Source organism: Thalia democratica, chromosome 7 (assembly GCF_965202585.1).
Source record: "Thalia democratica chromosome 7, ktThaDemo2.hap1.1, whole genome shotgun sequence".
Lineage (NCBI taxonomy): Eukaryota > Metazoa > Chordata > Thaliacea > Salpida > Salpidae > Thalia > Thalia democratica.
Window position 1 is genome coordinate 37,996,372 of NC_139171.1, and position 15,965 is coordinate 38,012,336.

Consider the following 15,965-nt stretch of genomic DNA (forward strand, 5'->3'; position numbering starts at 1 on the left):
TTTTTTACTTAAAATTTACTTAAAATTTATAACCGAAAGGTTCCTTTGTACACCAGTCCTTAGACCAAACTTTTTGAGCGCTTTTTTTTTATTGTTCAATAAACAATACTTGAAACGGACCATTTGTAGTTGTAGTCAAGATTTTGGATTTTATTTTTTTATGTTAAAAAAAATAGAAAAAAAGTAAGTTATTTGTTTATTAGTTTGGAATTTGTAACTTTTATATCAAGTAACTTTTATAGTTATGGACAGCAAAATATAAAATAAATCTTTTATATTTTTTCAAAACATTTTAACCCTATTAAGAGTATATAAATAACTCTGTAAGTTTTAAAAAATAATAAAAATGCCTAATACCTGTTTTTGTTGATTAGCATCTAATAGCTTTTTAATGTATTTCTTTCATAGTTTTTAATTAGAAATAGTTTCATCTGTTGTTTCAAAATATAACTTAGTTTCTAGAGATTATGTTAGCTAACAGTGATTTGAATAGATTTAATAAAAAAGGCACAGAACTATTAAAACACATTTGAAAATTAGAAACAGCAATGTTAGCTTTAAAGTAGACTTGAAATAACTTTACTGAAAAACTAAAAACCCTCAAAATTTTTGCAGCGAATGTCAAACACAGAAATGTATAAACATATGATCAAATAAATAAATAAATGTTATAATAAATAAACCAACGAATAGGGGCAGCATATAAATATTACAAAATAAAACAAAACTTTTTTTAAAAGCAGAAGTAACACACGAAATGTGGTTTTCTTTTCCCTATTCTTACAGGTAATAAAATTGAATATAAAATTGTAACATTAGAACGATCGGAATGTAGTAGTAGGTAGTCTGCTTTTTTTTTTTTGATTAATTCTGACAGTTTTTGATAATTTGGTTAACACAAATCGGTTAAAAACCATTAAAATTAATTTTTTAATTCTTTATAATAAAAACACTGAGCAAAACATCTTTCGTTTGCTATAAAAACATTATCAACTCTGTTGATTTTTTAATCGACTTTATTTATAAAAATCTAAAACAATGATTTTTTATTTTATATTTTAGCTGCGTTACAAGCTGAATTATTTAAAATTTGAATTTTTTATAGTTTAAACAAACTTTAAATAAATATTTAAATTTTATAGGAATTGTTTATACAATGTTGTCTTGAATTAAAAGTTTGAAATGAGTTCAAGTGAAAATTAGTTCAATTTTGATTATTTATATATGACTCATTAGTTTTTTACGACTTAAAATTATACTTGAATATTTTTAATTCGTTCGTAATTTTATTTTATCAATACTTTTCAATGAAGCAAGTATAAAAAGATTGTATCCAATTGTTAAAATTATTTTTTAACTATGACTAGTTAAGCAAAGGAAAAAAAATATTATCAGATAGAAAATTTAAACTGATTTACATTTAAGATATAGTAAAATTTGATTATTATTGATTGAGTTTGTCATACAACTATGCTTAAGTTTAACCTTATGAAAAATCCAACTAATAGTTAAAGTTTTAATTGTAATAAATAACAAAAAAAATAAATTATAGGTTAGGACTAAAGTTGTATTTAATAACACATTTATTAATAACTTAAAACATTAAAAAAAAAATAAGCGTAAAATTCCGAGATGTAGAAAAATTTGACATAAATTCACAGAGTTTGTAGTAAAACTAAAGCTTGATAAATAAAATTGAACGGGACTTTAACCAAGACTATTTCTAAATTTAAAAATGAAACAGGTTGTGATTTTTTCGATATAGTTTGTAGCTTTTGCCAATTAGCTTGTTAAACTTACAACGATAAAAAGTTTAAAGTTACCGACTTTAAATTGATCATTTTAATAATGATCAAATCTAAAGTGATAAAGTTTAAAAAGATCGATTTTAAATATATTGAGTTTAAAATGATAATATTAGACAACTAAATTTTTTTATTAATCAATTTTGAAAGGATCAAAAGTAAGAAATGATCGGCTCTTAATAAGCGGCACTCACTTGTATAGTTAAAATAAAAGAACAACATCTTCATGTCCAAGTGTATACGTAATAACTAATTTATAAAAATACATTGAGCACTACAAACTAGAAACTTAAATCTATTGCATAGTAAAAAGGCATTGAATCACGAACAAGGATAAATGTTGTTCAATAAAATATTATCTTAGACTTTTTTTAAACAATTTTTATTTTGTGACTGAAAGTTTTTAGAACTTTTAAATATACTCTCAATCACTTTTCTGATGAACTTTTAAACAAACTATTTTAACTACACACTATTATTTTATTTACTGTCATATACCATTAAAAAGCATTATTGAAAGTTTAAGTGTTTTAAAGCTTTTTTTAACAGTATTTTGCTTAAAGCTTACTTAAACATTTTCTCAAGCTTATATCTAAACATTCTTATGCTAGTTTCACGTTGATAATATTTTCTAAAAACCAAGGTTTGGATATGTGTGATTTCAGCCTGCTCTATAATTTAAATAATATTTCCTGCAACAACTCATGCAGAACATATAAAACTGAGCTTTTAGTACACAATAGAGCTTTTAAACAACTATTTTGTTAAATTTTTGCTTTAAAACAGTTTGTTTTTAATTTAGTTGTTACTATTTTTGAAATTACGTTGCCCAAAAATACTTTTTTAAGAAGTCTGGATTCTTTATTTTGTTTAGCAAGAGTACAAGTTGTATAACTTTAACAAGTAGAAACCAGCTTAGTTATATATTGTAGTAGTTACGTAAAACTTTTTGTTAAAAGTTTTTAATGTTTTATTTAGGTCTAATAGTGTGTTTTCTACCCCAATTCGTGTGAAAATGGTGTTTTTCATAAATAATAAAATAATAATAAAAGGCCTTCTATCAGCCGGGATCGGCTATACGTAAATGTGCATAGAGAATAAAAATAAAAAGCCTATTAATGCAATAAATATAACATACAGATGATAAATAGAAAAATAAATAAATAGAAAAAAGAAATTATTTTGGTTGTCATTTCTTCATTTTCTTCGGTTTCTTAAAGTATTCTTTTTCCCTTTCTTACAGTCTTTTGTGTACAGTACTCTAAACTCTAACTCATCAATTCTTATGTTCAAGCTTATCATGTCACGCTTACATACGTTCTGAAACGTAATTTTGGACGACCTCGGTTGCGTTTACCAGAGAAACCATAAACGTTAGTCTTTGTGCGAATGCTTAACTTTTAGTTATTCCAAACTCTTGCACTCAAAAGTGCCTGAGGCCTTACCAATGCGACTATTTATTTCTGTGTCCATAAATGTGTTTGACACAATATTTAAGCCAAGGTATACAAAGTTTTTTATATTTTCGATATCCTAGCCATTGTTTATTTTTTATCTGTACTAGAACTAAAATAGTATATTTTGAAGAAATATCTTTCCGATTCTCGTTTTAATGATTCCCGTGTTAATCTTGCGTTTAGATAAGTCTAAGATAGTTTTATAACGTATTTATTTTAATTTAAAACTATTTTCTTAATTGTATTAATTTCTTTTAGTTTATTTATCTTAGCGGTGGTTCGTATCATGTTGTACTACTTAAGGTTTAAAACTTTATTTTACAAGATAAAATTAGCCTTTCAGTGTAATAGTTTTGTTTTTGTTTAAAAGTGTGTACACCTATTTGTGTACTAAACTAATGCTATTTTTTGTAGTACTAGATAAAAGTTATTATTTTGTTACTCAATGGACGCCCTTATTCATATGATCATGTTGTTTTGCATTAATATAGGGTTTAAGTTGATTCTTTACAAGTAAGACGTACAGAACAATGTTGCTTTTTTTCATCTAATTTTTTTCATATTATAGATTATAATGTATATTTAGTTTTAAAAACTTATTAGTATGTAGAATATATCTTTAATCATTTATAAGATAACTTGAACCTATTTTAATTTTAGTTAATAAACTTAACTTATCGAAAAAAGTAAAGCATAAATAACCAATTTTAAATATAATATTCAATGTAGTTTCAAGTTAAACTATAACTAAATTTTACCTCAATAGTTAAGTAAAAAACTAAAAAAAAAACTCTTTAAATTTTTTTTTGTCATAGTTAGTGCTTTTCTAAACAATTTTTTGTATGAAAATAATTTTTATTATTTATAAATTTACAAATTTTTTAATAATTACTAATAGAGTTGTTTTAAAACTATCAAAGACGCTACTATTAGTTTTTAGTAAAAATAACTTTATCATAAGGTTTTTTAACATTTTTGAATAAAATTTATTAACAAGAATAAACGGTAAATTTAAAAACTTGACAAATAGTTTTGTTGACCTAGTTTTTAACATACTAGCTTAAGAAGCAAACTTACTCTTTATTAAAGAAGTAGATTTTGTTTGAAATAACAACTTGAAGCACATTATTAACAAAGAAAGTACTTACAATGAACAAATTCGGGTAGTGGAACTTTTTTTAACTAAGTTGGTTAAAATCATTCGTAGTTTTCATAGTTGGCTTAAATATGGGTACCCAACCTTTTTTTTAGCTGGGCTATGTTTTGAAGATAAGTATTTATGCAGGCGAAAAAAAGTCTTGATTCAGTTGAATAAAATTTTTAGTAAAGAACAAATTATGTAAGTAGAGTATGTTCTGTTTATATACCTAAAAGATTGTTTATTTTATTAAAAACTGACAAAAACACATATACCAAAAAAGTAATTATGAGTTCTTAAATAAATTATTTATTGAGCAGTTTTCCTTTAAACCTATTTTCATCATAAAACCCGCAAGCTACCACGGAGACCTCATTTCCCCTTACACATTCCATTGGTCAATGGTCAGGTCATTTTTGGTTTTACTTTCATGTATTTTCAAGTGTTTATCAAACATGATTTTTAATTCCACTAATCATATTTATTCGAACTTTACTGTTATATTAAAAAAAAATCAACAAAAACTCAACAGAAAAAATGAAAAATTATGTAAGTAATACTTAGGTGTTAGTATATATTTATATATATATATATAAATGAAACATTAAATTTACTTAGTTTTGTTATGTCATAAGCTTATTTCTAAAACGTTCCAAAAAATTATTTCATATAAAATAGATCTCATGGTTTTGTTAAACGAAAAAATCAAGAAATAGAAATACTTCATTGATTTTATGCATTATATTTTTGATCATTTGAGCTCAAAAGCTTTTACTTATTGAAACGGTTTTAGATACTTAATTTATATTGACCTTAGTACAAAAATTTTAATATTCGAAGATTAACATGATGTATCAGTAGAAGGTTACACTAGTTTATTGTTTAACTTTTATTGCGTTAGCTGTTTCCCTGCAGAAAGTATAAGGTTACAAGAAGTTAAAAAGAATAAGGTTTTATCTTATATCAAATACGATTTTCTGAATATTTTTATAAAATGTTGTCACGACTTAAATCTAGTGAGTTTGTTTTTATCAAACTTTAAAGGAGTACTTAAGTACAATTAAGATTATCATTTATGATAATCAATTGTAATTTGTTTAAAAAAAAATTTTCTCTAAAAATAAGCAGGTTTAAACTTTATATTAACAATTTTTATTTAAATTCAACCGTTGGAACTGTTTTAGTTTTAGGTTTTACTGTTGTTAATCTATAGTTTGAATAAGTTAGGTCAAGGTAATAAAACATTTTATTGTTTTACAGCTACGAGAAATTAAATAAAGCCAATAAGAATTTTTTGCTCCATTACGTGCCATTTGCTATGTTTTTAATATATTAGGTTTTTTTTTCACTAAAATAATTTCTTATGTAAATACTATTTTGGCTATCTTACTTAACAAAAAAACAGACTTGTAAATTGTTTAGTATCGTTTTTAAAAAAATAAGTGAAGAAAGTAGTAAGACTGTAGTAAGAATTAAGTTAGGTTATACGTAATTTTTTTCATTATGTATAACAAGCATTTTTTTTTAATTTACATTTAAGCTTAATACGTAGACTTAAATAAATCAAAATTATTAAAATTAAATAAGAAAATTTATTTATTGAAGACTAAAACCATAAGTAGTAACTTTAAGTACACATTCGTGTAGAGAATAAAGCTTTTTTTTTACAGTACCTAAACTTTATTAAAAGTATGTCACAAAACCCAATAAAACTTTTCTTTAAATTGCAAAAGTATCAGCAAAGACTGTATTTTTTGCTATTTTTTTCTGCAATTTTTAATGCGTTTTTGGCCTTAATACCAAATGTTGCATTATACATTCCTGAGTTTGAGTGTGACCTTAAGGATGTACTAAACGTCAGTGTTCAAGCTTTGCAGGTAAGTGTAGCTTTTTTTTGATAGAGCTATTAAGATTCACAACATAAATACATACAAGATTTAGATATGAAGTTAAATTTTAAAAACATACAAACTTTTGATAAAGTTATTTATAAATATAACTTTTAAAAAATACAATTTCATTATTACTAATAAATTATAAATTAAAAGTATCGTTTTTATACTAAACTTTTAACTATGTTAAATAAACTTGTTACTTAATTATAGTCGTTTATGAAACGAGTAACAAAAAAGTTTGCTTCTGTACATATTTTTTCTAACCATATAAACTAGTTGTATGTTACGTTATTTTATAACTATCAGGAAAAGTATTAACTTAAGATCCTCTTTTTACTTGTTTTAATGGTATAATGTTATTAAAACCAATAGATTTCTACCAACAAACCATTTTTTAAATTATTAGTCATAATAGTGTAAACTGTTACTTATTTTGCCTACCCTCAGTAAAGCTGAGATTTTTTACGCCGCCATTGAATAAGAACTAGACTGCACCGAACGACCATCAAAAACAGTCCGTGTGAAATTCTACAACCTGTTTTAGTTCTTATTGAGTCTCACCATGCATACATAATCGCGAACAACCGTTGTGTCAGTCAAGTGAAACGGTAATAAATGTATATTCATTGAGATTTGAATGATAACTTAAATCTCAGATAGAATTAAAAAGTGTTTAGAAATGCACTTAAATAAAACACTTTTTATTTAAACAGTTTAAAAAGTTGTATCAAAGTTGTTTGAATACTTTTATTTTGTAAAGATCGTTTTAAAATTATTTTTTTATATTTATATGTTTATATCGTTTTGTTATATTATATATACAAAGCAAGTTTAATTATGTATTATTAAACTATTTTTATATGAATTAAAATTTAACTAGAAACGTACTTTAAAAGCAGAGAGTTTACTCGAAATATTACCAAACTCATTATGTTATTTAACTAAAAGTCAGTAATAGAGGAATAAAAATTATGCAATTAAAGCATAATTTAGTTTTAAAAATTTTAGATACTAATTAAGTTTATTGCTGTTTTTTAAACAAAACACATTCATTAAGAATTTAATGTGTTATTAAGCAAATTTTTATCCGTGTTTTTATATTTAGGGTTTAAAAGATTAGTGGTGAACATATCATAGTTGTTTTAATTATTGAGCAAATTTGTTTTCAATTTTTTTAGTCTTTGTACAGAGTGAAAAACATCAAAACAAAAAAAAAACTTACTTAAGAAAATTGAATTTAATTATTTTCTTTATGACAAGAAAAAACAGGACCAAAGCGTGAAAGACTTTTTTCTGTTAAAAGAAAAGTCTGTATATGGAAAAGAAAAGTATTCTGGGTGTAAAATGTACGACAGAACTTGGCAAGATTACATAAGTTTATCTTCTTCCACTTTACTAAATTGTAAGTTACACTTTAATTATTTTTTATTCATAAATATAAATCGTTTTTATGAATTATTTTATGGTTTTCTGTTTACTATAATGTAATATAACAGCTATTGCGTATTAACTGTTAAAATATTTTTTACTGGTGTATATGAGCTGAAAAAAAAAATAACACAATAGTTTTTCTAACTGTTTGAAAACTTGTGGTTGTCTCGGTGTTTGAAAACCAAATTTATAGAAAAATTTATCTGAAAATTAAGCTTATAACAAGCATTAATAAGTGGATCAAAATATTCTAATCCGTGGGAATTGAACTTAAAATAAGTTTTTTCATTTTTACTAAACTTAAGTTATAATATAAAAATAAGTTAATGTTTGCTATGTGCCTGGAACCTTACATGTAGTGTAATTGGAAATTAATTTGTTTTACATGTAAATGTTGATGAACAGTAAAGTATTTTTAAATAAAAACATACTTTATCTTATCTTTTTATCGGGTAAAGATATTTTATCGAATTTGATACACTATATGCTAATTAATTTGTAAGTAAAAATAAAATATTTTGAAACAGGAACTTATTTTTTCTATCTTTTTATCGAGTTATGATAATTAGTCAAATTCTATTACACTATATTGCTTTTGTAAAGAGTTGTTTACTTTATTTTCTTATTTGCATAAAATAATATTAACCTGATGCGCCCTGCACAGTTTTAAAAAAGTTTCAAATAAACTGGCTTTTAAAACTAGTTTGTTTAACTACTAAATCATGCTTTTAACAACCATAAAAACTTTTTTTACTATTATTATTAAACAAATTTAAAGTTTATCTAGTTACATTATTTTAATAAACAATAATTAATTTAAAGTTTGCCACTTTTTATACATATACCTTTTTAAAAAAATTATATTTGTTATTTAATTTAGCTTGTAATTTTTAAATATTATTTTTTTTTACAAAAATGATGGGCAAAATATCAAAGTTTTTAAGATTTTTTACCGCCTTTGTTTTTAAGTTTACATAAAACTTTGTTCAAAGTTTAGGTTTCAAAAGCGAAGCGCCTTACTTATATAACTACAGAGGTTTTAAGTACATAAATCATTTAGCTAAACTTTTGATTTAAATGATCATACTAATACATAACAATTTTTTCTACAAAATAATACAAATATTATTAGTTTTTTTATAAAGTTTAATTTAAAAACTACATTAAGTTTTTTAGTAGTTTTATTTTTAAACTACTTTCCTATCATAATTTTTTTATTTTTTTATTTTGTAATCACTTATCATTATAAATAAAAGTAAAATTCAAAAGTTTTTAACATTTAAAATGTACTTATAATAACATTTTGGATTAAATTTTAGCAAACATAACTTAAAATATTTTAAGTTAAATCATAAAAAAAAATCGTTTTTGAACAATTTTTGAAAACAAAAAATGCGTTAAAATTAGATGAAAATTTTACGATTTTTTAAGTATAGTTGAATAATTTTAAAGGTAGAATAAAAGTGCTTTCGCTTTAGAAAATTTTTGTTACCAGTAAATTTTTAAAACTTTTTTAACATAGGTTTACTAAATAATACAATGATAAAAGTAATTATTTAACAAGTCTAGTAGAAACTCAGGTTGTATTTTCGTATAACAGTAAATGTTTTTTTTTTCTTTTTTTATTTTAGAACTAAATAGATATATATGCTAAAGTAAATAAATACAATATTCAAATAAATGCTGTAAAGTATTTTGATCAATAACATGTATTTAAATAAAATCATAATTCTAAACAGCTTCTAAATACAACACAGCTGTGAGAACCTGTCCGAAACAACTATTTAAATTTGAAAAAGGTGAAAATTCAGCAGCTGTTGATGTCAGTTATTTAATTTTAAATTTTTTTTTTTATAATAAAATTTTGTCTTTGTATTTTGAAGTTTTTTTTTTTGAGTAGAAAATGCAAAATTTTACTTCATTTTAATTATTTTTTTAACTTAAGATTAGTTTAAATTCGATTACTTTAAAGTTTGAACTATATTGCGACAACAAAGACAAAAAGAATTATGTAATCACATACTATATGCTTGGAATGCTTGCTGGGTCTTTTTCAAGTGGATATTTATCAGATAGGTTAGTAATCTTTGCTGTATAAAACCTGACAAAAACGATAAGAAGTGTACAAGTGATTGACAACAATTTTTTAACAGTTTGCACTATAATATAAATATTGCTAAAATTTTTTGTTACTTTTTTAAAGTTATTACAAACTTTTGATTGCCTAAAAACTTGTTTTCACAGATTTGGTCGAAAAAAAGTTTTTCTTTCCTTTCAATTTCTGCAATTTATTATGTTTTTTCTCGCCGGTTTCGCATCTAATTATGCTACTTACTGTTTAGTAAACTTTGTCTATGGGACAAGCGGACTTGTAAATTATATGACAGCTGTAGTACTAGGTTAGGTTTTGGTTTTAAAAATTGTTAATCAAGCAGTAAAACGTTTTAAAATTTGATTAACAGGTAAGCAAAATTATAAAAAAAACTTTTTTCAAGTTTAATAAAAAAAAGTAAATTAAGTAACCATAGATTAGCATGAGAAGTACTAAAGATGATGTTTAAACATTTAAAGGAGCTGAAATGGTAAGCAAAGAGTTCCGAAACTTAATGTCGATGGGAGTACAAATTGCCTTTGGTGTCAGCTACATGCTGTTTGCTTTCTTTTCTTACTACATAAGAGACTGGAGGCAATTTTATTGGGTTGGCGGTGCAATAGGCTTGGTTTACATACCATACATTTGGTTAGGTTTTTTAACTTTCATTGTAATTTTGATCGAGGTAATAAAACTCTTAATACTTGAAATCCTTATTTTTTGTTTGAACAAACAGCATGTTTAAAATCAAAACACAATTTACATTGAACGGTCTTTAAAAATTGTTTTTTAGGCTTATAGACGAGTCACCTCGTTGGCTTCTATCAGTTGGTAAGAATGAAGAAGCGCAACAAATCATAACCAAAGTGGTGGAAATCAATGGAGATTCAAAGTTTAGAGATGAGATGTCGACAACTCGCCTCAGCCAAGTTGAATGTTGCGATCGTGAGAGTTGGGCAAAGCAGCTGAAAACTCTGTTGAAGCACAAAATTCTTTTTTACAGGCTGATCGTCATGGCTTCAAGCTGGTCAGATTCACTGTTTTGGGTTATGTTTATTTTCAGTGTTAGGGTTATCATTTTTTACTAAATTACAACTTTAACCGTGTTAATTACTTTTAATTAATAGGTACAGTATACTTAAATAGTTTTATCTAAAAACTTAAACATACAAGTATGCTTTTTATTTATAAAAATCAGCAAGCAAGAAGATAATTTAAAGATTGAAAGCTATTCTTAGAATTAAAAACAAAAAAGTTTTATAAAGCTAAATAGTGTTTTTAATGTAAAAAAAATAAAATTGAGGAAAGTAAAGAATTTAAATACAATTTACACCTTAAAATGTTGCTTATTTGTTGGAAGCTATTGATGTAATAACAAGTTAAAAGCAAAGTTATATATTTTTTTAACATTATTTAAATAATTAAATTGTAAGTTATAAGTTGTATTTAACTACTACGTTTAAATTAAAGAAAATGATAACGTATAACCAATTCAATACTTTTTACTTTTCTATGTAATTTACTTAATTTATATGCTACTAATTTATTAAATAAAACAAGTTTTATTCGGTTAAGATACTCTAAAATGTTTTTCACTAGAATTTTTTTTAATACTTTTATTGTTATGTATATTTATAGATCATTTTCTTTTATTTTATTAACTATTACTACTATGTTTTACTAGTTTAAGAAAAACAAAACAATGTAGTTGTTATCTAATTTATGTTTAATTGTTTGTTATAGAATTTAATGATTTAGTATTCGAACAACACAACTAAAAACAATTTAATAAATTGTAAAAGTTTTACAATTTATACTAGGGCAATACTTACTGTGATGTACTACGGTATTGCTATGACAACGAACGAACTGGAAGGTGACCGGTTTCTCAACTGCTTCTATTCAGGACTTAGTGAATTCGCGTCCTATTTCATATCGTACGTTGTAGTTGAGGTTTTTGGTCGAAGAAGCCCTTACATTTTGTGTAACACCTTAGCTGCTGTTACAATCGCTTCAGCTCCATTTCTCGGACTGAGTAAGCATAAATTTAAAAAATACATTTTTTGCTTATAATTTTAATTTTCATTCAAAAACAACCTTAAAAATAATAAAGTTAAAATAACTACGTTTTTTTCATTTTTTAGTATTTAATATTTGATATGATTTTTTTTTAATAAAATTTTATTAACATAATTCTTGGTCGCAAGTAAACGGTTATATCAGGTAAGTTTTTAAAAAAAACTATCTGTAGAAAAACAAAATTTTAACAATTTTTTTAATTATTGAAAGATTTGTAAACACAGAAAACAAATCTTATTAGATTTACAGTTAATCGCTTTAACAAATTGATAACTTGTTATCTTTGAGTTTTTATAGATTGGATCAGATATATGATAAGGCTTAAACTTTTATACTTTTAAATTTTATCCTATTCTTTTATGGCTTTAAAGATTGACTTTAAGTTTTAAATAATAATTTTTTCAATTTGTAAAAACTTTGTAGTCTTAAGGCAATAGTTTGTAACATAAAACTGCAGGCAATTTCAATAATTAACATTTTAGAATTTACACTGAGGTTTTTGAAGGTGTTTTTGATTTTCAGAGATTTGCTTAACATAAATACATGTAAAAAATGTTTTCTTTTTTTAAATTTAAGATGAACTGTAGATGCTTAAAATAATGTAACTGGACAAAATCGTTTGAAAATTAATTATGTCTGTATATATATTCAGTGTTTAAAAAGTACTGGTTTAAAACTTTTAAAAACTTTTTAAAGACGACTTGTTGGTTTTTTCAAACAGTTTTAAAGTTTATAAAAGTTGATTATAATGTATTTCAAACATCGTTTCAAAACATCTTAAACAAGCTAAACTCAGTTTGTTTCTTAAGCAGTACGTTAAGTATATAAAATGGTATTTAGTTTTAGTAGTACTTTAGTTATTTCTATTATTAAGCTAACTAATTTTTTATAAATACTATTTAAAACTTTAAGCACCAAGTTTTTTGAAACGCGAAACTTAGTAAAACATTTCAAACTAACAGTAAATCCAGCTTTAAATACATTCACAACGATTGTGGCCAAGTTTTTGTGTTCTATTAGCTTCTACATCGTTTACGTGTATACTCCCGAGCTTTTTCCTACCCAGCTTCGCCTCACATCTACAGCTTTCGACGCTGGTTTTGCGAGAGTAGGAGGAATAGTTCTGTCCTTCATCATTTACTCAGGTATGTTTTAAACTCAAGTTAAAGACTTTTAAAACAAACTTGTAAATTAATCTTGTTTTACTTTCTCTAAAAGGTGCGTTGAACTGTAAATAATTTCATTAATTATGAAAAAGTAAAAATATTGAAGTAAATACTACAAATAATATCTTATCTTTTGAGTTTAATGACTCAAGCATTACGAAAATTTATTAAATTTTTTTTTTTGTTTCCTTTCAAGTTAAAAAGACCTTTGTAGATAAGTGTAAAATAATTCAGTATAACTAACTTAAATAATTTTGTGTCACTGAAAACGAAGCTTTAAATAAAGTTAAGTAAAATTAACAAAGTATTTACGAAAATATACTTAACAAAGTTAATAAACTATGAGAATTTAATATTTTTTTAGTCACGTACTCGCTTAATATTAGCATGGTGTTAAATTTGCACACTGCTAAGCTTTTACTTTGGTCTCTAACTTAATTTTAGATTTTAATTACTATTCCCTTATTAAGGTTTTAGAGGTTTAATGTATAAATTATATGCTCTGAGGTATACAGAAGCTAGTAAAAAACATAAAAGATTCTGTGCTTGAAGAAACATTTAATACTTCGTCAAACAACCGCATCTATTTGTTTTTCGTTATACAGATAAACTTTTGTTTATATCCTAATTTAAAAATAACTACAACTTATTACTTACTTAACTTTACTAATTGTAACTACTTACTAAAACACTTTGATTTATTGAAAAAGTTAAGCCAAGACTTTAAACTGAAAAGAATTTTGAACTTAAAAGTTTCTAAAAGTATTTTGAATAATGTCATCTAGAAAGTTGGTATATATTTTCACAGACAAGTTTATAGTTTCACCAATTGTTGGAGTTTTAGTACTGATTCAAACAGCCTTAATGCTCAGTATTCCAAAAACTCACAACGTTGCGTTGCCAGAAAGCATACAAGAAGCTCTTGCATTGAACAAGTTAGTCTTTATTGTAAAATACTTAAAGCAAAAAGTTTTATTAGTCAAAAAACGTTTTAGCTTATATGCTTTGAAACCGTTCTTATCCATTTCATTATAGCTTAGGTTATCGTAATCTAAAACAAAGAAATAAGCTTTGTTGCTATCTTACGAAATTTTGTTCAAGATATTTTTAAGTAACTATCTGTAAAAAAGTACATCAATTGAACTGTAGAATAAATATTTTTTATACCAAGCTACTTATTTAAAAATTAAATATTTTAAGTATAATAAAAGTAAAATATGTTTCCTAAACTATATATTTTTCATTATAACAAAACACTACAACAACAAAAAATCACAAAATAATAATTATTGCTCAACCTAGACGAAGAGTATAATAAGCTTTTTCATTGTAGCTGTATTAAGAAAAATATTAAAAAGTGAAATGACCATATAATCTTTGTATGTATGTTGTAGCAGTAAATTAGTATATTTTAGTTAGAAGAGATGGTAAGCACAATTTTTTTAAGTATAAAAAAAGCGAAGAGACAAAGTAGAAAGTAAAGTTTCTAGAAGTTAGTATTTTTAGACCATTTTTTACAACTTTGTTCGGCTTAACAATAAAAATTAATACCTTTGTATACTACAAAAGTCAACTTTTAACGAAAGTTAAATATTAGAAATGTTTCTTGTACTCTGCATTATTTTGAACTACACATTAACTACCTTTAGTATACAGCGTAGACAGTAAATAAAACTATTTTCTTATATACTTAGGAATTAAAGCCAATTAATATTACTTAAAGTAAAATATAAAAAATTTTACGATCAAAAAAATCGAACGTGTAATTCCAAGGTATATATGACTACCATAAAAGCTTTTGTGGCATGAAAACAAAATATCATTATTTTAACTAAATATTTAATTTAAAAATATAAAAATTTACCAGATTTGCTCATAATGTTTTTTTAGACTAAACTTTTAGAATAACGTAACACTTAATATTATCAATATTTTTAAATTTTAGATTATATAACCAATAAAAATGTACTAAAACATATAGTTTTATTTTTTACAGAGGGGTTTTATTTTTTCAAAGCAAAACTGTACTCAAAGATGAATTAAAAACGAAAATAGATTTAGAACCATCTGAAATTGAAGAGCTTGTGCTTAAAACAAATCAATAAATAAGTACGAAGAACTATTTTTTCTTATGTGCAGTTTTTTAATTAAGCATATATTGCATAGTTAAAGATTTTTACTGTATATATATTCATATACGTATTGCTATACAAATTTCGATTACAAAATAATGAGGTCAGTACAAAATAATTTATTCACTACGTTTATAATGTTTTTTTGTTTAATTTACACTTCATAATAAAACACAGATATTTTAATTTAATAAAATTATTTGTGATTATACTGATTTTATTATTTTTATGAATTTTATACGATCAATAACTGTTTTTTTTTTTTTGAATAACTTTTGTTTTATTAGTAAAAAACTTTTTTGTAAATCTATTGTTTGTTTTTCAAGTTGTTTTATTTAAATATAATGTTTATTCATAATGTTTATTGAACGACAAAAAATAACCGCTCAAAACCTTTCTCCAAGGAAATGGTGAAGGAAAAACTTTTCAGTTTCAAGTCACACACAACGGATACAGTTTAACGTCTTATCACGTACATAACTTTAAATTGTAATAAAATATTACTTTAGTATTTATTTTAAACAATAAATTTTTGAGGTGTCGTAGCAATATATATATTTTTTTTTTATTCAAAAAATTTTTTATACATAATATAGGTGACCGTTTTCAAAACCAAATATTTAACAGTTATGATTAAAAAACTAAGTAATAATCTGAAAAAAGTGTTTGTACTAATAACGAAAAAACTTGCAAAAATATTCTGAGAAATTAACTTAATTATAAACTATTATAAATTCTAACTTTAGTTTGACTAAAAGTTATTCTAGATA

The 15,965-nt window shown here is 24.0% G+C and overlaps 1 protein-coding gene across 2 annotated transcripts; it reads left to right on the top strand.

The window, feature by feature from the left end:
- The first annotated feature begins 6,074 nt into the window (after positions 1-6,074).
- Positions 6,075-15,734, top strand: LOC145840306 (organic cation/carnitine transporter 2-like). Of its 2 annotated transcripts, none has more exons than XM_082947516.1 (11): positions 6,075-6,277; positions 7,556-7,697; positions 9,466-9,548; positions 9,699-9,802; positions 9,971-10,125; positions 10,298-10,466; positions 10,612-10,845; positions 11,639-11,853; positions 12,860-13,042; positions 13,872-13,998; positions 15,060-15,734. In XM_082947516.1, the coding sequence occupies exons 1-11, from the start codon at positions 6,092-6,094 to the stop codon at positions 15,166-15,168; spliced, it is 1,707 nt and encodes a 568-aa protein (XP_082803642.1). In that variant the 5' UTR covers positions 6,075-6,091; the 3' UTR covers positions 15,169-15,734. The 2 variants fall into 2 exon arrangements, with proteins under 2 accessions (XP_082803642.1, XP_082803643.1); XM_082947517.1 differs by having other exon boundaries at positions 7,565-7,697.
- Positions 15,735-15,965: the final 231 nt, after the last annotated feature.

Coding starts and splice junctions, on each gene's coding strand:
- LOC145840306 (XM_082947516.1), top strand. CDS start 6,092: ATGTCACAAAACCCAATAAAACTTTTCTTTAAATTGCAAAAGTATCAG. Junction 9,803..9,970: donor AGTGGATATTTATCAGATAG/GTTAGTAATCTT, acceptor TTGTTTTCACAG/ATTTGGTCGAAAAAAAGTTT. Junction 13,043..13,871: donor GTCCTTCATCATTTACTCAG/GTATGTTTTAAA, acceptor ATATTTTCACAG/ACAAGTTTATAGTTTCACCA.